Source organism: Corvus cornix, chromosome 12 (genome assembly GCF_000738735.6).
Source record: "Corvus cornix cornix isolate S_Up_H32 chromosome 12, ASM73873v5, whole genome shotgun sequence".
Classification (NCBI taxonomy): domain Eukaryota; kingdom Metazoa; phylum Chordata; class Aves; order Passeriformes; family Corvidae; genus Corvus; species Corvus cornix.
In genome coordinates, this window is record NC_046342.1 from 16,297,209 (window position 1) to 16,319,326 (window position 22,118).

Below are 22,118 nucleotides of genomic sequence, written 5' to 3' on the forward strand. Positions count from 1 at the left end.
ACAGAAAGAGGGCTGAAATGAGAAATCCAGCTAATATCCAGAGAGCTGCACAACTCCATATGGACCTAATGAAGTTAACGCATAAAAGTGAGATTCTTTTTCATTAGGGAGCCATCCCACGGAGCAGGAGGAGCATATGTTCAGCAATGGCCACATCTGTTTCTGGATGTCTGCCCCCCACCTCCTCCACCCAGGAAGGTTACAAGTCAGAAAGTAGTGATAAGTCATGATAATTACTTGAATTTGGCTTTGGCTCTTCTCCCTGGGGAATAAGACCTCTAATCTCTCTTCTTGATGGGCTCCTCTGCCCAGCTTTCATCTTCTGACCCTTCCCGAAGTATCTACATTGGACAGACCGACTGAGGTGCAACATGACATAAGATACTCTTCCACAGTAGCAGAAATGTTCCTGCTGCTTTCAACCAATGTGGCTCAAGAGGGAACCAGGGCAAGGTTTTCTTATTGGCCATGCAATGAAAAGATGAATTCCAGGAATCCAGATGTCCCAGTTTCTTCTACATTTATTATAAACCAGCATATATTTGGCCTTAAGGTCTTCTTTCATTATAGTGTAGTATCAAAAAGCGTCCTAAATGTGGACTCATGAATGCTTTTGGCAGAGCTTCTGCGCTATCAAGCATCTGCAGTTAAATATGATTATCCAAGCTGAATTCCCTCACCAGTAACAAGCTCACAATGGCACCAGTTTGCACAACAGAGGAGTGCAGAGCTTCAATGATCTGCTTTCCTCCATTTCCTTGTCTGATCCACACAGTCCCTGCCTCAGAAAGGCTCCTGAAATCTCTCTTTGGGAGCCATTAACCTTACTCCCAAAACCAAATTAGTTTTTCACATTCTGTTGCCATTGTTGATGCTTTTGCTGGTACATCCCAAGGGATGGCTCATCACTTGTTGTGCACAATATCTTCAAACACAAAAGGAAAATCTGGACGCAAGAAGTACAGTTAAAAGTTGCGGTAGAAAACAGAACTGCTTCTCGTTTCCCTTGAAATGCAAAGACTTGAAAGCATTTCTGCTCGCTGAGATAGGTGGATGAGCTGTTGTTTCATTGCAATGCACACAGATGCAGTTAAATAGTCCCAGATGGAATCTGAAATATTCCATAGCAGCCTCTTGGGCAGCGAGTGCATTAACTGCCACAGGAGAAGGCTGTAAAGGCTCCCATCTGGTCATCCATCAACACTTTTATACATTATCATCAGCAGCCTGCTTGGAGGGAAGGTGTGCCACATTTCTGAAAATCCAATTAGATGATAGCAGCTAGTTCTCTTTTATCCTCTCTGTTGCTGAGCCATCCAAAGCATTTTTTTAGATTAAAGAAACATCATTTTCCTTCACAGGGGCTGTGCTGCTTTATCTCTATCATGACCTGTTCTTTCATGTGCTTTATAATTCTATTATTAATTGGGATTTCAACCCTTTTCCTGCTACTGAAGTGGGACACACTAGTTTGCAATTCCCAGATCTGCCTTATGCCTCTTTTTTCCCCAGACTGATATAATTGCCACTCTTCTATTTGTTGATAGTTTCTCTTTTGAGAAGAGAGAACTTATTGCAGCACCTCAGTGGCAGGGTTTGATGCCAGTCTTACCCTGATGGATCAATTTGCTTTGACTCAAGGTATGCAGATGTTTCTGCTGTGACTCTCAACACCACAAGCTGGGATTAGCCATCCTCTTTTATATCCTCATTTTCCTTGAGAAGTTCAGAGATTCATTGCTGAAGAATTGTTTGCAAAGCATGGAAAACTCCCAGAACAAGCAAGTCTAGCTTGAACAAGTTTCCCTCTGGTTTGGGGTTTATATAAAGGACAAATTAATGGCAACATGTTAAACTTTCAGGTAAATAATTAGTGTTTTCTCCAACACCATTTTTTCCCCCAGGCATTACATGCTGAGGATGAGCACTTTGATATAGTCTTTATTGATGCTGATCAAAGGAATGCTGTTCAGTACTACAGCTTTGTCATGGATAACCACTTGCTGAGCATGGATGCAGTGATCTGTGTAGAGAATACACTCATGAAAGGACAAGTCTACCTGGAGAACGTATCAGATGAAAATGTACTAGCTGTCAGAAAATTAAATTCAGTGATTAATTCAGATCCTCGTGTTGAGCAGGTTAGTGCAATGCCATTGGTTAAGGTGCCCATGGCGCTGTATCTATGGATTTTGCAAAGTACTCTTCAAAATGTTTCTTTTGTCAGTGCCATTATCCAAAGGACCTAAAATGAACTCAGATTTTATTATAATTCACCTCACTTGAGCTCCAGGTATGAGTTTCTATATTCAGGAGTGGTCCCTACTCTGTCTACATCTTATGGAGTGTTAAAGGCAAGATAAAAGGAGAGCACTTAAGAGTGAATAATCAGCTCTACAGCACAACTAAAGAATCACCACTCTGCTTTAAAGGCTCTGGGGGCTGTAGGGCATCACCAGCACAACAGGAGTCAGCAAAATCCTACTCCAGCAGAAGAGAAATAAAAGAAGTAATAGGATGCACAAACAATATGTTGTGATTTTAGAAACTGGAGAGACAAGATTGCAATTTTCCCCCTGGCATTTGTGTAAGCAATGAGTTTGGAAGAGGAATGTGAGCAAATACAAATGCCTGACATGTTTGTGTTGGAGGGAACTTCAGCTAAAGAATAGGAGTAGGGGAGAAGCTACTGTGGCCTGAGAACTATCCTTCACATCACTGGAATTTGGGTGACAGAAAGCCAGGTACAAAGCAGTTGAGAACTGTGTTATATTTGCAGGTGATTTTACCTGTGCAGAGTGGACTGAGCCTCATTCGAAGGAGCCCTGTGCCTCCAGATGCAGTGATTGAATCCAAGGTGGGTATTTCCTCTCTATGAGCATTTCTGGGAAAATTTTGTCCTGCCAAGGACAAGGACAAAATAATTTTCAGGGGTTTGGTGGCAAGAACCCAAACATTTCCTGCTGTGATCATGGACTTAGCAGCTTAGGGCTTGCCACCTTTTAGCCTCACTAGTCCAGAGTTACACTAAAGCTGTTAAATCCTGATTCCTTTCAAAGTCTTCCAGATCAGCTGGTCCTGTGATGAATCTCTGGAGTCACTGGTATGCTGCTCACCAGGTGTCAGTGCCTGGTGCTCTCCCATCCTTCCCATGCAGAGGAGTGTGGGAAGATGGAGCTGAGGACCAGCTGTAATGAACCAATACAATATTTCCGAAGTAGTTATTTTTTTTCCCAAAGGCAGCACAGGATGCCCTCCTGTGCTCTCTGAGCTGGATATTTTCATGGCCTTACATTTTGCTTGTCCTAAGGAAAAAACGGTGCTTGTATCTTTCTCTGTTTTCTGTCGTGGGCGTCATCCAGCTGTAATGAAATTCCCATCTGGAATCATAATGGCCTAACTCAGTAAACCCAGAACCAAACAACCCGGTTGTTTTGCGGTTTCTGAGCACTCCCCAAGCTACACCCACTGGTAGTTCCTGGCATTTCAAACTCAATATTTTAAACATCTTGTATTTTGCATTTCGATTCCAGTCAGGGGGAAATGATGTATGGCAGCTGATCAGATGACAGCTTGGTTTAAGTTATTGGCTGGTATCTTTATTTGTGCACCAGCCTTGTGAAGATATTTTTATTGCACTATGCTTGACCCAAATCCTGCCTTTGGAACCTTGTTCTTAGTCCCTTAGCTGAGCCTAAGGGCAAGATTGGGCCCTGAGGATGAAATAACGGGAAGACTTAACCAGTCAGCTTTTAAGACTTTGGTCCCAATCCATCTCCCATGGGGAGCCAGGCAAGGAAATGCCATACCCTACTCTCCTGAAAGCGGAGTGTTTGGAGCATCTCCCCAAAGCACAGCCCTTCTGCTCCATTGCCTGGCACCTTAGTGCTATACCTGAGATTAATATCTGTATGGATAAGGGGGCTTTTTGGCTTGAATTAGTGATAGTTTTTATATTAATTAATGGGCCAAGAAGACATGGATCCCTGTTCATGCTCCCACCTTGTTCTCACCAGCAGAGTCCTTCAGAGCGGTCGGTGAGCTCTGCCCTTTGCTGTGCAAGGCGTTTATGTTCTTGTTTCAGAAAGAAGTGGTGAGAGATGACGTCTTCTGGGGCTGCAACCGGCGTCGCATCCTGGAGCGGCTGCGTTTGGACGGCAGGGTTGCCTATGTCACAGGAGGAGGGCAGGGAATTGGGAGAGCCTTTGCTCATGCACTGGGGGAAGCTGGAGCTAAAGTAGCTGTCGTGGATCTGGTCCTTGCCAAGGCAGAAGCGGTGGTGTGTGAGCTCAGCCTCAAAGGTAAGCACTGTGATGGGCACTGTAATGGGTGGCTTTCCTTCTTCAAACCTGACCCTACTCTGCTGTGCAATCTCCTCTTATCAAGCCCTGGTAGGGAACTGAGGAGGAGCAGAGGATTTTCATGCCATGGGCACAAAGCTTCTCCTGCCCTGTTGGTGTTGTCCCAGCAGTCATTCATACCACACTATCTGAGAGAGCTATTTATCAATATAAACTCTATTAGAGAGGCAAAGTGATCCAAACAAAATTCCTCTCCAAAAGTGCCCAAAGTGGTGAGCCATGGCTGACAGGAACAGAGAAGGGTCACCTTGTACAAGTGAGATCTGTATAACCAGCACTGAACAGAGATGGTGCTGCTCAAAGTAAATCATGCAGCACCTCAGGCTTCACTATGGGTGAATATGGCCTACAAACTCACCTACCCATTCTTCCAGACCTAATGTCTGTGTCATGAGCCAAAACACCAAAACAAGGTAGTTGTAGTGCCAGTCTGGATGTCCCATTGTGCCCTTTAAACTGAAGAAAAGTCATTTTTCAAGTCCTCTTTCAAACATGTATACAAGGTCAGATATAGGAACAAAATAACTAATAGAAATAATAACTAAAATCCCAAATAAGAGGTAAAATCTTCTACAAGCCACTCCTGTTTTAGCAGTAAAACCAGAAAATGTAACATAAAATTGAATTTCCCCCTCGAGCCGTGCTAAACTGCAATTGTAAAGGGGAAAAAGAAAACTGGAAATATAATTTTAATGATAAAAGAAAGGATGTATTACTCATTTTATAATTCCTTCTGTGAGATTGCTCCTGAGCCTTCTTCAAAGTTTAGTACTTCATTCTCTCTAAAGATGGACATTTACGTAGGAAATTTTCACTTTGCCATCTGGATAAAGTCACCAGTATTTGTTTCCACTCTGACTTCTGCAAGGGATTGGGCCATAGAAACCATATACTCTCCAGCAAAACCAGCCCCTGCAGATGTATTTATCTCACCCAGTCTCAGGAAGGGGCAAGGAATGGTGTCATTCTGCTTTGAATCCTGTCCTGAGCCTCTCCAGAGAACATTTGAAACAAAACATCCCTGTCTCCACAATCCCAGCTCCAGCAAGCAGGAGACACTTCAAGTGTCAGTGCAAGGGTTAAAGCTCTGATCCCAAATAACGACCGAGAAGGAAGAGACCAGTTCCTATTACAAATTCTTGGGTCATTCAGTCACTCTTTCCCTGAAGCTTTTCTCTCTCATGCACCGGAGCCATATGGTTTTGGCACAAAGTAGCTGTGCCCAACACCTTAACTCGCCTTTTGGACATTTTTTCCCTGAAACATCCTGCATATCAAGCAGAGCTATTTGGATAGAAGTAGGCTACTTGATAGAGCCATGAGACTTTGGATGCCAACAGCCTGTTGGGAAACAAACTTAGCACATCTCCAGGGCATTTTCAGTAGGTGTTTGATCATCCACCCTTCAATGGCTGTCCTACATCTCTGCTCCTTCAGCTGTGGGCTGCCAGCCTGGAGGAGGTGGGGGATTGTTCCAAAATGCAGTTGGAGAGGTCATGAGGCATAGCAAATATTATTGCAGTCTAAAGTAAAGAAAATCTCACTTCTCACTCTTTACACATCTTTATCCTTTGAGGTCAAATATTATCTATCAATTTGACCAGTGCAGCTGGTCAGGGCACATCTCTTCCATCTCATGATGGGTTTTGAGGTTTCAAATTTATTGTCGTTCCCTGTTGGAACAACCCCCAAACTTTGTAAAGCTTTTGTGAAAGGGAATTATATCCAAATGCCCGTTTTCGGAAAGGATCTAAAAGGTCAGGTTTTCAATCTCTTTCTCTCCAGAGGTAACTAGAGAGTCTAGCCTGGACCTCAGAAGCTTTCCCTTGAAAACTTTTTGTTGAAATCAATGTTTCCACGAAACATTTTGGCTTCAAAGAAGTATCATGCTCTGTTGGAAATAAATTTTGACAAAAAGGTTCAGCTAGCTTTACTCTCAAAATATTCACTTGAGTAAATTGAAGCAATCATAACATTAATACGTATTTTTCCTGCTGTAATAAGGACAAAGAGGCTGTAATATTTCCTCTATGGCTGTAGATCTCTAACTCAAAGTTGGAAGCTCAGTGCCCCAAGTCATTCCCATACTGATACTTTTTAAAAACATTTTGCTTAGCTTGCTTAGAGCCACTCTGCTTCTTATACCAAGGAGCCCTTTCCTGCCTTTTGGGATGGTGTCATCATTTCATGACAAGTTTTAAACATCAGAACGCCTGTGATCTCAGTTTTAGCTTTGTTAGACAGCTCGGGTGTACATCCCTTGGCTACAGGGGTCTTTGTTTTTAGATCCTGTGTGAATACCTTTTTCAACAGTTGCTAATGGATCCTGACAGAAGAACCAAAAATGATGAAACATAACCAAAAAATCCTAAGGGTTACCTTCCACTACACACACCTCTGTCTTCAGGGGGAATCACTGCCTCTACCCTAAGGGAAGAATTAGTCTGATGGGATTTTTAAAATGTGCATTTTCACTGTAAACTATGCAAATGCCTTGTGCAATGTCACTCCTGATCTCCTTGCCTATATGCAACGTGTTACTTCCATTTATACCGAGAGACCAGAGATGAAGCCCGTGGCAGGGGGACGTGTGTGTCCCTGCAGAAGGACACCTCAGGAGGATCTGGCACAGTGATTCCCTCCAGCACAGAGCCCCTGGGCTACTCTCCTGCCCCTCTCGTCACAAACCTGCCTCCATGAGCCCCACAAAACCCAACTGAGTGCTGTGGAGATGCACTGGCCCCATCATGCACCCAGCAGAGCCGTCCTGTGCTGGGTGTCTTGCCTCTGGTCTTGTCTGTAGATTTGAAGCTATTTTTCCACAGTTTGTTTTATTTATTATTTTTAACAGGTGGGTTGTGGGGACTGTGAAGACACAGAAAGTGGTTTCCTCCCCCCTGTCAGAGTGCAGGGATATCAGCTGAATTGATTAAGGTCGAGTGTGGGACTCTGGTTTGAAGTGAGCATGGCTTCACTGCTTCTTCGCTAGACACTCACACGTGGCACCTTTTGTCTTGTTTTTATGAACTGACCTATAAGATGAAGCTCTAAATGGGGTGAGAGTTGGAGGGCAGGTGAAGAGTCTTTCTGTTACCATTAGTAACAGGCTTGCACCCATTTTGTCTGTAAATTGAAAGATTGCAGCAACTCCCTGTGCGTTACATGTCTTGATAACAATTAGGAGGACCAACAGGGGCCGTCTGGCTATTTTTATTCTTTCAGCATATTTAGCATAAAACCTGCAATAAAAGAAGAGATCTTGTTTTGTGGCAGAGCATGCATCCATTTTTTAGTTGTCTGTATTTTTTCTCTGCCATGGAAATCAAGAGAACAGTGTCATCGCTGAAGGGGACAGGAGCTCCCACGCCCTGGCACCCCAAAGCAGCATCACCTCGGGCTGTGCACTCTGACAGGCTCCTGAAGGCACTGCAGATGAGGAGGAGCTTTTCCATGCAAAAGCCTCTTTCCTGCCATTTTCTTCACACACCACTGGGCAATTCCTGCTTTGTCTTGCTTTCCTGGAAGCCTCCATCTCAGCTTCATTTTGGGAGAGTCTCCTCCTAGAATAGGCTTATCCCTTTTTTAAAATGTTTTATCAGAATGATCTGAAAGAGGGACCAGTGTGGAACAAATTTGTCATTTATACAGAAGTAAAAAAATCTTGCTTTAACAGCTGCAGCTTCCTACCCAGTCTGCTGATCCATGATCCAACCCCAGTAGCTGCCTCCCTCCTTCCTTCCTTAAGACCCATTTCACCACAGCCTTTATTGGTGCAGCCTTGTTTGGCTTTCAGGATGGGCATAATCCCAGTGGCATTGGGTGCCTCAGCAGGCTTCTTAAGTTGTATAATAATAAGGGTATTTAAAGCTGATTTTCATAATAAATTAAATGAAGTTATTTACGAATCAGCACTGGTGCGGAAGTCACTGGCTGGATAATTTTAGGAAAAAAGCAAAACTTCTGCATGTTTCAAATTTTGTAAATCTCTTCACTTCCAAATGTTTGCATTATTCTGGCAGTGTGATTAGCAATTAATAAGGCACTGTGAGTACCATACCTGTGCAGCTGCAGGTATTACCACTTAACTCCCACCTAAAACTGGTTTGGTTTTGTCAGCCTCCCAGCTCTCTGGGCGCTGTAATCCATCCAGAGAGCATTTTGGGATAAATTAATTTGGTTTCTGTAGCATCTTGGGGGGGACCTGGCGTAGGAAAAGCATCTGTAGAGCTGGCGGTGGCTGGGGGAGCTGCAGTTGAGGGTTTGGACAGAAGATGGTGCAGTGTTCCAAGCTTCGTCCTGCCGGAGTGGCAGCCTTCGCTCCCACACCTGGGCTCCAGCTTGGGCTCCAGCAAGCAAACCTCGCACCAGTCAGCAACTTTATAATGGTACTGCAGCAACAAACACACGTTTTGCTACTGCTTGTGGAGCAATGAATTAAGGTGGAATATACATATAAAATATATTTATATGTTTAAAATACAGCCATGTAAAAAATCTCTCTCTATATATATGAATTAAAAAAATAATCATAAAATAGAATTTTTTCTTTCCCTGTGAATTCCTGTACTGACTCCATCACTCTCGTTTCAATGCAGGCATTAAAAGCCTTGCTCTGGCAGCAGATGTAAGCAAGCCTGAGGATGTGCAAAGGATGGTGGATGCAATTGTGGCTCGCTGGGGCACAGTCCACATTGCATGCAACAATGCAGGAATCAATCTCAACTCTGCAAGTGAAGAGACTTCCCTGGAGGAATGGGACAAAACTTTCAATGTTAATTTACGAGGATTATTTTTGTGCTGCCAAGTAAGTGTGAAATACTGCACTGGTTAGTTTTGCAAGAGGATATTAACATTCTAAGTATTTACTTTATCTCAAGATCTAATAACATTTTATTAATAATTATCACAATAAAATTGGTCCTAGTTTTGGTGGAGTTTAGGTGAGATTTGCTTTATATGAATTACAGATTTCGGTCAATACATTCAAAAGCAGCTGGTACTTGTTGGCTACCCAAGCCCAGGCATTAAAGAATGGCCAAAATTTTTTTGAAGGGTGGTTATTTGAAAACCAGAAGGCTTGGAGGGGGGAAATCCCAGCATTAGTGATTATTTTGAAAAAATATTGCCAACAGTGAAGAGGTGTGAAATGGCAATGGAATTTTTTCCTGCATCAGCCATTTTTATACCAAGTTTTTATATCAAGTGCTTAAAAAAATGTGTTAGCACATCAACTCTTCTGAAAAGTGAAGACTAATTTATTATCATGTCATTATTAGCACAATCACAGAAAGGGTCACTGGTCTTTCCTTTAATTTCTGTCACAGGCTGCAGGCCGCATTATGCTGAATCAAGGATATGGGAAGATAATTAACACAGCATCTATGGCAAGTTTAATAGGTGAGTGATGAGAGCTAACAGTTGTGCTTCAGAATCCATATTTTAATTACTACCGATGCTATTTGAATCAATTAAACCTGTATTGGGAAGGAGTAAATCACTGACATTTCATATTAGAGGAAATGTACTACAAAATTTTTATTGATATCATTTTTCAACATTTATCTGTCCTCAATGTTTTAGAGCACTTATTACTTTTTATTGAAAAGGTGGAGTCGCATTCTCTGACTCCAGTGCATGGATACCACAGGAGAAGTGCTGCTTCCCTCCATGCTGTTCCAGGCAAATTCCTTGGCATGTGGGAAGCTGAGCCCACAAGATGCTTACAAGCCACCCAAAAGATTTTGTGCCAATATTTGCCCTGGTACCCATGGGTTTTATAACATTTTCATCGCCAACAGGTGCCTGCACCAACGCTGCTGAATCAGCAGCGTCATCAAAAGCACCAATAAACCATTGTAACATATGGAATGCAATCCCTACTGCTGAGCTAATCTGGAAGGCTGCTGAGCTGAAGCCCATGTAACAAAAATTGATCAATTACACAAATTAAGCATAGCCCTTTAGGAATTTATTTTATTGGTCTGGACATCTGTTGCAGTATTGTCCAAATCCAAAAATCAAATGGTGCCTTGGGTTGCCAAGTTAGGCAAGAAAATCTAGTAGCTATAAAAGTACAACTGAAAACCCCTGTATTAATATCATGTCCATCTGCTGAATGTTACATAAATATGCAGTCTTTTTATTTTCCTTCTGAATAATGTTTATTTTTACTGTGCCCAGTTTGACATTCTATGACATTCTACTCAGTTTATTGCACAGTAACTTTAAATGGTTCTTCAAAAATCCATTTATAATGTTGTTGTTAATATTTTTTTGAAGTGTCTTTACCAGCTGTTTTACTTATGCTTAAACACAGGCACCATCCCTCCATCCCAGCTTTGTAAAGTTACAAAATCCCCCAAAGAAAAGTAGTTCTGGAAAGACTGTGAGGCTTTAAATTTCAAATACCTCAGGCTTTTCTGCTCTGCTCTAAGCAGTCAGGCTCTGGTCTATGCTTGGGCTGTCACCATCCACATCATTGTCACAAAGCAAAATTTCCTGGGAGGTGGTCCATCCTGGAGAAAGTTAGGAAGCTCTTGGAATTGGCAGAAACAGGGGATCTGCTGGTTTGGCACAGAACTCTCAGCCTTGCTGCAGCCCAGCAGTGGTGTGCTCTGCTTAAGGAGAGGTATTTTCCAACTTTTCCATTGGGGCTTGGCACAGCTCTGCTGAGCTGGGTTGTGATGCCATTCCAACACAGCATCCATCCCAGCCCCAGCTTGGAGCTGCACCTCCTTGGCTGGTGGGCCAGGTCCAGAGCTCCACCTGGGGATCACATTTGAGGGCAGTACCAGTCCTAGAACAGGAAGGAACATTGGAAAGCAGCCCTGAGAGCAGCCTGGAAGGGTCATCCCAAGATGCATTTAAATGTCAGTGAAAGTTAGTGCATGCTAGGCCAGAAGTTAAGAGATGGAGAGATGTGTTTACCTTCTGAACCTGTTTGAATCTTGGCATTGAAAAAATCTAGTAGTTATGAAACTACGACTGAAAACCACGATGTTCATATCATGTCCATCTGCTGAATGTTAAATAAATATGTTGGTTGGTTGGTTATTTAAGTATGTTGGCCAACTGGCATAGTATGAAATGTTTCTAGAAATAGTTAGGGGATATTTTTTTGTTGTTGTTGTAGGTTGAGTCCTTCCTCAGAGATACAGGAAAATGAGGAGACACTTAGCAGGATAGGGAGGTTTTTGTTTGTGATTTTTCCAGATACACTGCTCAGAATCAGCTTTAATTAATTGAAGATAAGCTGCATACATTTTGCATATGTGCATTTTGATTCTGGTATTCCACTGGAATTATTCCAGGCGTACGCTCCAGCAGCGGTGGCTCGGCTGCTGCGGCTCGGCGGTTCACACAGGTGTAACTCAGAGCTGTGATTTTTACAGGGAATATCTTCAGTGGGAAGTGGTCTGCTCTGCTCTGTCTGTGTGCACCTCTCATTAACATTGTGTGGCTGCTTCAAGGTCAGGCTGGGAGCCCGATGTACCAAACAAGGGTGCAAAAGCAGAGTGCCAGGTTGTTGTGGTATAACCACAGCAGCAGTGAACACCCCACAGCCCTTCCCTCCCTCCCCCCTGGGACTGAGGAGAGGATCTAGGAAAAAAGGTAAAACTTGTGGGTTGAGATAAAGACAGCTTATTATGACAGAAAAGGAAGGGCAAATAATAATAAGGATAAAACAACATGCAAAGCAAGTGGTGCACGGTGCAGTTTCTCACTACCCACTGACCCATGTCCAGTCAGTCTCCCAGCTCACTCCAGTCTGATTTTTCAGCATGATGCCATGTGATTTGGAATATCCTTCTGGCCAGCTGGAGTCCTGGCTGTGTCCCCTTCCAGGTTCTTGTGCCTCCAGCCTCCTCACTAGCAGGGCAGCATGATGCCCTGAAAAGTCCTTGGTTTAAAGTAAGACGCACTCAGCAACAACTAAACCATCAATGTGTTAACGTTATTCCTGTCCTAAATCCAAAACACAGCACTGTAACAGTTACTGGGAAAAAAACCAACTGTCCCAGCCAAAGTCAGAACTGTTTAAAACATAATGAAGCTAATCTTGGCAGAATTTTGATCTGCTTTCTTCTATCATCTCCGTCCTGAACAGGAGTGAGTGTCCTTGCTGCCCTCAAGCCTTAGCAATGCAGATTTTTTGGTGACACTGCTGGAGGCATAGATTTATTCACGAGCCCCATTTTGTATGAGTTTGGAGGGTTCCAGACTCACTCTTCTCTCTGTAAGAGACCGCCTTAGGTAAGGGAAGAGGAAGTGGCGTGGGGTGCTTTGCTGCAGAAAATCCCATCCAGAGCCAGAGCTTCACAGCACCCGTTAACTTCTTCTTGAGTTCTTCCTATTGAGAGGGGCTGAGTGTCTCAGCAGGGAAAAAGTTCATCCTCCTAATTACCTTCCTTAGATACTCTTATAAAGACAAAAGTCCACGGAAGGACTTTTGATAACTCTGTCTCATCACCCACCCCAAGTTAGAAGCTGATTCTCGTTGCTTGCAGCAACTTGTTCTCACCCATATGCACTGTAGGTGCAGAGCCAGTGCCAGAACTCGTCTCCTCTTAGCAAGTGATCACTAAAATGATTTATCACAGACAGACATGTTTGGAAAGTTTAGCAAAGAACTGCTTTTGGGAGGTTACAAGGTTAACTACCGAAGTTGTATGTAACTTGGAGCTGATGCATGGCAATTAATCAAGAAATTACGTTCCACATCTTTCTGAGAGCCCCCATGGCGTGCTGCGTCAGGGGGCAACAGGCACACACTGAGGGCAAAGCAGTTCTGCTGGTCAAAATGCAAATCATTTCATATTGAACAAAAAAGAGCACAGAATAAATGCTGGCAGAGGAGGGCCATGGTATGAAATGCTCTTTGTAGCAAGGAAGAGATCGCTGAATTCTGAGCAAACCTGCAGCACACGCAGAAAAAAACCCCTCTAATTGTTGCTCCCATCAAGTGTGTGCTTTAAATCTATTCACAAACATCTCTGTTCAAGGCAAAGGTCCTTGTTCACATGCTCAATAATTCATAGCACGGCTTTTGGCTCTTTCAGAGGTTGGGGAACTCAGTTATCACCTCCTTTACACCCCTTACATTGATATATTCAAACCCAAGATTTTAAGTCAATAAAATCAGTAGTGGATGCGTTGGGATGCCATGGGTGGGAGTGATATAGAACTGATGCATCAGCTTAATTTATTAAGACCAGTTTAATGCCAGCTACCAGTGCTGCTTATGTGCTTTTATCAAAATGCTGGGAGTTGGGGTTTTGCTGCTGAACCTTGCGCAAACCCTGTGATTCCCTTTCTTCCAGGGTTCAGCATTATCCAACCCCACAGGCTGGAATTGCCTGTCTTTGTGGCTGCTGATATTTAGCCCTGACGTTCCCCACTCTCCCTCCACCAGAGTGAGCAGTTCAGTGAGGCTCGGTGCTGATACAGAGCTAATTACGGATTGATGCTTTGCACTGGGTTTATTAATGAAGTCCGAATGGCAGCCAGAAAAGTCCAAGGAGAGACACTTTGTGGGTGTAAATCCCAACACCTGGACTGACTTGGATTGACTCCCGTGGGTTTAAAGCACTTTACACCCACAGGGGATTTGTCCTTAAGTAGCTTTCACTGAGCTGGAGAGGGGCAGAGCCACCCGAGCACACGGCACTAACAAGCTTGAACATTGTAATTAGCAAGCTGATCATTTTCTGTCTCTGACTGACATGTGACATCTCTGAAACATTTTCAAAAGCTTCAGATTTTGAAAGTGGTGGGTGTTCTGAATTTTTGGGATGCACCTGTGTTCACATGCACACAAACACCCGTTAGATAATAAGATGTGTTTGCTTCAGAGTAGGGATAATTTAAAAATTAGGGAGAATAATTTGTTCCAAGAAGCTATATATAATATGTTATATAAAATCTGTTATGCACTTATATCATATTTTATCATATAATGTCATATCAAACAATTTACTGTTACACTCAGTTATCACATCATATATTATCTATTATATATCATATTTTAAATAATATTAATATATTACATAACTTGGAATACATAATCTATAATAGAGATTATATTGTTAATTATATAATATTTTATAATTATATGGTAGCATATTTTATTAGTATTACAGTGTACAAGTATATAAACATACATATGTGTATAATATATGAATGTGCATATGTGTATATGATTATTTATCTTTCTTCAGAGGAGTCAAATATTGTATTATAATATATATCTTTATAATAAATAATCTTTTATATTTATATAATCTTTAAATATATACCTTCAATACATTGGTTTTGTCTTTGCCCAAATAAGGTAACTTTTAAGTGTCTTTATTTTTTTTTCACCGCTGTTTTCAAATAGCTCATCTGCTGAGACAAAATTGTTAGATGGCAAAATACTACTTAGGGATTTGTGTTGTAGGTGGCTGAATTCTTGCTGCTCCCTGCCTGGTACCTGGGGAAAGGGCAAATAGCTCATCTCAATGCAGGGAGTTGTCTGTGTAGTGCCTAAGGTATCTTAATTTGGGAAGAATAAATAATTTTCTCCTTCTGAATCCCTTGTAGTCCCTCACCCACAGAAGCAGTTGGCATACAACGCCTCCAAAGCCGGGGTCGTAAAATTAACACAGACATTAGGAACCGAGTGGATTGACAGAGGAGTAAAAGTCAACTGCATTTCCCCGTAAGTAAAATGTAGTCTCATTTTGAAAGTACAAAGGGAATGAAATGTTCTACAAAGCTCAAATGAACACTATCTCAGCAAATAAAGTTTCTAATTAGCAGGTGGATTGCATCCCTTTTTATGTTGTCTTTTCCTTAACAAAGGTTTAAATACTTAGAACCAAGCCTGTTCTGTTGCTGTGTATACTCAGGGATTTAAGGAGAGGTTTTAGCATTTGATAATAGGTTTTCCAATAATGTGAAGGGTAGTTTTTAGCATTTCCCTTCCAGATGAAATATTTCCTTAGTCTGTCCAAGCCTTCTGTGGTTAAAGAAAGGGTTTTGACACTTAATAGACAATACTTCTTTTCCCTTTTTACTTGAGACAAATATATAGGCACTTTAAAAGCTACATTTTATTGCTGTTATTGAGCTGCTGTTCAGCTCTGACAGTCACAGGAGGCCAGGTGCAGTTTTGTAAATATATATATATATTTATTACAAATTACATTTTCCTTATTCTTAGAGACTTCAAGCTCTATGTTTTGGGTACTTATTCACAAAGAAAAGTTTTCCTACCAGATCCACTTTGTCTCTCCCTGTTTCTCACACACATGCCCAACCAGTCATTTTATTAAACAATTAGCAGTGCATGATAGTGCTGAGTAGAAACCCAAGTGGATAGCGTTAATTGGAAGCGGTCAAATTCTGTAGACCATTGAAGTCAATCAGAGTAAGTAAGAAGGGCAGGATTTTAACCCAGGAGTTAAATTGTAATAACGAAGATAATAATGTACATCAAATTAGGGAAAACAAATTACGTATTTTAATCCACGAAGTGGAGGGGAAAAAAAAATCACAGAGCTTAATGGCAAGTGCCTCTGTTTTTACTGCTGGTCTGCTCTCCCCTTGCTTGTGCTAGCTGTCTTCCTTATGACTATTTATTACTAATTATACCAGTGACTCCAGCCGTCGCTCTATGTGATCCACAGATTCTTTCAACAGCATCTTACTTCCTAATGGAATTTTCCCCATGCCAATGCTAGCAGCACGGTAATGGTGTTCCCACAACTAGTGCTAGTGAATTTACACTGGCTTTCAGGAGCTGGGGAGATGAAGGGAATTAGGGAAGCTCAGCAGGACCTGGCAGAAATTGTATCTGAAAACATACGGGTAATCTGCACCGACAGAGGTGGGATGGTTTTGCCAAATTCACAGCAATTATGGATGAGAAGGCTCTTAGAGGAGGAATTACCTGTTTCTTAGGGGCTTACATAAATTTAATAAACAGGCACCGAATGATCAAAACTCACTGTTTTGTACAAGCTGGAAGCAAGCACTCACATCTAGAGAAGTTATGTTCCTGGAGACAGTTGTCAGAGCATGGAGAAAAAATAGACAGATTCTCTTTCTACTTTTCAAAGCAACACAGGGTTGCATTTTGATAATCTCTACCTGTCTTAAACTCTAGCTCTGAGCTTAAAATCCTACAACAGGAAGGGGTGATGTGTTGCTTTTTTGGAGAAACAGCCAACAAGGGCGCATGGAGAACAAATATTTTGCTGTCTTTTATGTTCCCTGTTCTGGACAGAGCAGTTTTCCCTAATGCAGGTGGGAGCCTGGACTGAGCTGCTCTGGAGACCAGCAGAACTTCCCTCACAGAGATTCCAAGCTCTGGCTGAGCACCTTGTGGTGGGGCTGCCCAGGGAGCTCTGGGCAGGAGGAAGGAGCCTGCAGTAGCTCATAGAGCTCAGATCCCGCATCACATGAGCAAAATATTCTGAGTGAATAGCTATCCACATTTGCACTTCTGTCTGTGTGAGATGTGAACCTGCATTTCAGTGCACATTTGGACCCATCCCCCGAACTGTGGTCCCCACCAGTGTCACTGTCTCTTGATGGGACTCACCGAGGACCAGGGACACCTTCAACCCACTTGATCTGAGTACCCAACACCAACAGGAGCCTCAGTGTCATAACAGGATGGGATTTTAAGGAGTCTGAGGAGCACAGATGTAGATATGGGGCATGATGGTACCCAAGATCAGCTCTGGATAAGTAAAATAACTGTGTCCTTAAGTACTTTGCCCCTCCCATTCGTGGCTGCATTAAAGCTTTAAGGCACTCTCAGCATGCCTCTGTCTGAAGCTCCAAATGCTCCAGTCTGGCCTTAAACATTATTTCACCATGCAAACCTTTTGGCCTTTTCCCCCTCTTCCTATCTGGTCACTTTTTATCAACTTAATTTCTTAATGAGTGCATAAAACTTATGCAGAGCAATGCATAAAAGTTAGCAATGCATAAAATATTATGACAGAGTTCTTAGGATGATTTATTGCATTTATAAAATTGAACATGCAGGCTTCTCTTGCTGGCCAGGCAAACCTGATGCCCAGGGAGAGAAGAGATTCCCTGGGTGTTTTGGATGGCTTAGGCTGTTGCTATCATGGAAACTGTGCTCAGTCCTTGTGCCACCGTCCAGTGCCATCACCTCACAGCCTGCTGCACAACTGATGCCAAAAGAATGAAGAAGGTCCTGGAGTCTTCCTGAAAGGGATAGGGGGGTTGAACTGCAGAGGGGACCGGGATGTGGACAGGGACTTTTACAGAATATTGACTGGTGGCTGATGCCCAGCTGCCCACAGGGTTTAGTCTCTTTGTTGGTCCCAGGACATGGAAGAGTGTTGGGTGTGATAGAAGAGGGGATTCTGGAAGGTGTCTGGTTTTTGGCATGTGCAGCATTAGAACACGTCATTTTTGCAGCCATTACACTGAATCAGTCTTCATTTTTTTGGCTAATTACTGCCTTCTTGATTAGCAAGACATGAAATGCCATAATGTGATGACCTTTGGGATGGGCAGCTGGAAGTTGGTATTAAGGTCAACTTGCAGCCAGGCCAGCAGCCCTGGGGGATAAACCACGTTCCCCACTGATGGGCTGCAGGGATTTGGGTTTGGGCTGATGAGCAAAGAGGTTTTGTGTGCCCTGCATCCTGCCCTGCTCCTCTGGGGCAGCATGAAGGTAGCCACACAGTACAGCACCAGGCTTGTGGCCCCAGAAAGCAGGCAGGGCAGGATCACTGCAGGTTTGGGGAACAACCCATAAAGGGGAAGGAGAGGCAGAGCTGGCAGGAGAAGGAGCACCCCAGCATCACCTGAAGGCATCCCAATTAAGCAGCATTACTATCCCCATTAAGCAGCAGTCGTTGCTGGTAAGTATCTTTGGACTTAAATCTTAATTCCTTGGGAGATGTCCCAATTAAGTGGATCTTGTGATTAAACACTTCCTGATTAAGTGGAGTGTACTTAACTCATTCAAATTAATAACTCATCTGAAAGAAATCAAGTTACACACAGATGGAATCTTTTTTTGCTCTCATTTGGGGATTGAGTGCACGTAACAATTCCAGTTAAGTATCTGGTAAGTGATATTTTTCCTAATGTGTCTCTCGAAGTGGAAATGTTTTAGGCAATTGTTTTTGCTCTCTTTTTTTTTTTTTTTTTGCGGTCTTTTTTTTACCCTCATGTCTCAAATTGTCCTGGGTATCAATAATGAAATATTGATGCTCATCTCTAATGTTGAGGAACCAGCAGTTTGATATTACATTGACATGCAACAGAAAGTACTGATAGGCTCAGCACTGCATACGAGATGAGGTAGGGAATTAATGCATTGGCAGTTGTCTTTGCTGGAACTGGTTAGGAGCCAACTAAAATCTGCCTAAAAGGGTTCGACAACATTAAATTGCCCAACTTGGCACCAAAGCTTTCCCAGAAGATGTGTAGTATCAATGACATGCCTAATATTTATAGTGCCATCAGTATGTGTGTTTGCAACTTTTAAGTTTTGCCTTATATTTTTTTCTCATTTCTATAACAAAAATTTGTAGTGAAGTTTGGTTATACGTTTAAATTTTTGCTACATGGAGTGAACCTAAAGAAAGGTCCAGCAAGAGGCACAGCGTGGTGATTCGCAGGCTGCAGTGATCAGACCAAAGATCATTTTTCTGAACAGATTGAAAAACGTCCTCTTTTTAGCAAAATCTGTTGTGATGGAGGACTGTGTGTTTTATTCCCTAATCTGCATTCCCTCAGGGTTAAAATATATCTGTAAATGAAAAAAATAAGAAAATCATATGGATCTTGTTCTGCTCTTGGATAGTGTAAAGCCAGAATGATGATGATGGTGATGGTTTTGTAAGCGCAGTGAGAGGCATGTAAGGGAAAGGAGTTCAATGTATTTCATGTCTGCTGCTCAAAGCACGTTTCTCTCTGAAGAAAACCAGTTCTTGAAGAGTTTGGGAATGCAAGGAGGGAGAGCAGGGGGCTGTGCTTGAAGGAAATAAATAAACCATTCGCAGTCCTATACTGGAATGTGCTTGATTTTGTTACGTTGCCAGAACTTAAGTGAGCTGCACCGCTCTGTTTCTGAACTGCTCTGCTCTTTATTGACAATTACAATAAAATATAAAGCCGATATTTAAATCCTGCCTGATTAGTGCAAACAGAAATATTTGGGGGAAAATTTGAATTAGTTCCACTTCATAACAGAGTAAATAGTGGATTTCAGCCTTCATTTAAAACAAAAGGTAAATCTCATACCCAGAATCCAGTCTGTCTCAAAAAATTATTTCCTTGGAAGTCTAAATTGGGATGCCGATGAAGTTTCAGAACAAAACGGGTATTTTTATACTTTGTTCATTTCATATTTATCACTAGCTTGTTTGCTAATTTTCATTTGCAAGAGGCAATTCTTCCAGCTAACTGGCTGCCTCAATGGGCCACTGATTTCTTTGAAGTGACAGTCTGTAAATATGCATAAAAAAGAGATGCAATTAGCGTGTGTGTGGTTCAGTGCAGCCTGATTTCATTGGCAAGTTTACCCACAGTGTTGATAAGCTACATTATCTAGAAAATTGGCCGCTGAAAAACAGCACCTCTGATTGCCAGCAAAGGTTCCAGATAACAGGGTGCTGAAGAGAAATATAATTGAGGTTGAATATGTTAACCAAGGTGTCACATGCTCCTTAGAAGCGCTAATTTATCAGCATGTTGGAATTTTTATTAACATTTGGAATGCATTTCTACCACACTAATGAAGTGGAATTGGCAGTTCAGGTTTTAGTTATTGTCATTTCTGAGAAGTTAAATGTAATTTCTCGTTAGACACAGTTATGTAAATATATTTGTTCAGGGGCTGAAAAAATTATACAATTCACAAAATACAAATATGTTGTTAAGGAGGAGTATGACAAATCAGTTGCAGTTAAAGTCATAAAAGCCAGCCAAATCTTCACCCTGCATTGTGTTTCCTGCAGCATCATTTTTTAGGGCACCTGAAAAAAACCAAACTTACCAGAGTTTTAGTAAATGGTGGAGTCACTCATTAGTGTAAAAGAGGCAAGACAAGTAAATCAGTGTGATTTGTCAGGTGTTGGTTTAGGGGAGATCACACTGAGCATGTTGTGCTTATTTCTGCCTCTCCTTTTTTTGTGTGGAAAGGGTCAGGTGCCCAGAAGGGCACTGGCCTTTGTTACGCTTGTTTTTTGACAATGAGGAGTTGGTCTGTTTTCAGTCTCTGGGCTGTACACAAACACGGTGTGTGACAGTTGTAGAGTGATGAGAAATTGGTAGAAGTTCAACAGTTCCCAAGAGCCACGACAGACCCGATTCAAGGCACTTTTGCTTCCAATGCTGTGCTTCTTTTCTAGAAAAAAAATTCAAACTGGTGATTATGAGCAACCTAAAAGTAAGGGGATTGTGCTATTAGCTAAGAAGATGTGTCTGTGTGTGTTTACTTGAAAGGAAACCTCTGAGCTGCCCATCAGCAGCGAAAGGTGATGATGGGAAAGGAGCGTCATGGAAGTTCGCACCATGACTTTCAGCAAGGGCACGGCAGGCTGGATGTGCTCATCTCCTTTGTGCTATTACACTGTTTTCCTTCTGAATTAACATCTCAAACACCTCTAGGTGCTGCCTTTCCTTCTGGGCAGGACCCATTGCTAAACCCTTGGTCCGTGTGCTCGCTGCAGGGGCATCGTTGACACGCCGCTCATCCGCTCGCAGGAGCTGCGGCCGCTGGTGCAGCGCTGGCTGGCCGACATTCCCGCTGGGAGGCTGGCCCAGCCCACCGACCTGCAGGCTGCCGTCGTCTACCTGGCCTCCGAAGCCTCAGACTACATGACGGGCCATAACCTGGTCATCGAGGGTGGCCAGAGCCTGTGGTGAGGGGTGTCTGCCAGTCTCTCCCCCTCAGGAGCTTTGGAAAGGGCATATTAGAGTTTAGTTTAGTCCCAGCTTTTGCTTGTGCTACTACGTGGCCAGCTAATATGAAAATATTGGTTTTTTTCTTTTGGGTGTTAATTTGGACACTTGTATAATGCACAGGAAAAATAAGGCAAAAAAGGGGCAATCTTTCACTCCCAGCATTTTCATGTTTTTCACTGCGCAGTCACATTTCTGTTAAATTAGTATTTAATGATATAAAAGTACATTTACTGCAGTGAGATTTGGCTATTATTTAAGTTTAACAGGGGGCATTTTTAAAGCAATATTAGCTGGTCTGTGTAGTTTATTGTTCTTAGGCAATTTTTTTGTATTCAAGTTGTTCCAGTGACATCTGTGAGTGGTGAAAAACAGTTGGATGTAGTGTTAAAAAAAATAAATTAGTTCATTACATTTGAACCTGAGTGTTGCCATTTTATATTTACTGGTGTTCTTTAGTTTTTGACAGTGTTTTTATACAAACACCCACGTAAATGCCCCTGAAAGAACAGTGCTGCACTTAATAGAGATTCATGGTTGGTAATTATAATGGCTCTAATCCAAACCCATTGAGGTAAGTAGGGACTGCTCATATACTTTAAGTTAAATGCATGTTTAAGTGTTGATACAACTGGGTCTTTGTTTTCCTTGATAGACAGAAGTAAGCAAAGGTCGTCTTCCAAATAATTTTTTTTCCTCTTGTAGCATTCTGAAGACAGCTGTTGGGTGTAAACCAAGGCCAGCTGAAATGATATTGATACAGTTCTGTTGGCTGAAGAGCTCATTTTGGTGATAGCATTGGGTTCATTGCTTATA

At 42.3% G+C, this 22,118-nt stretch overlaps 1 protein-coding gene across 1 annotated transcript in view; it reads left to right on the forward strand.

The window, feature by feature from the left end:
• Positions 1–21,677, forward strand: part of LOC104683367 — a 33,726-nt gene extending 12,049 nt beyond the window's left edge. The window contains exons 5-11 of the mRNA XM_019280192.2: positions 1,905–2,141; positions 2,780–2,857; positions 4,085–4,301; positions 8,957–9,165; positions 9,686–9,758; positions 14,943–15,060; positions 21,071–21,677. Of these exons, the coding sequence (XP_019135737.1) occupies positions 1,905–2,141; positions 2,780–2,857; positions 4,085–4,301; positions 8,957–9,165; positions 9,686–9,758; positions 14,943–15,060; positions 21,071–21,266 (1,128 nt within the window). The 3' untranslated portion in view covers positions 21,267–21,677. The remainder of the gene's footprint in view (positions 1–1,904; positions 2,142–2,779; positions 2,858–4,084; positions 4,302–8,956; positions 9,166–9,685; positions 9,759–14,942; positions 15,061–21,070) is intronic.
• The last annotated feature ends 441 nt before the right edge of the window (positions 21,678–22,118 follow it).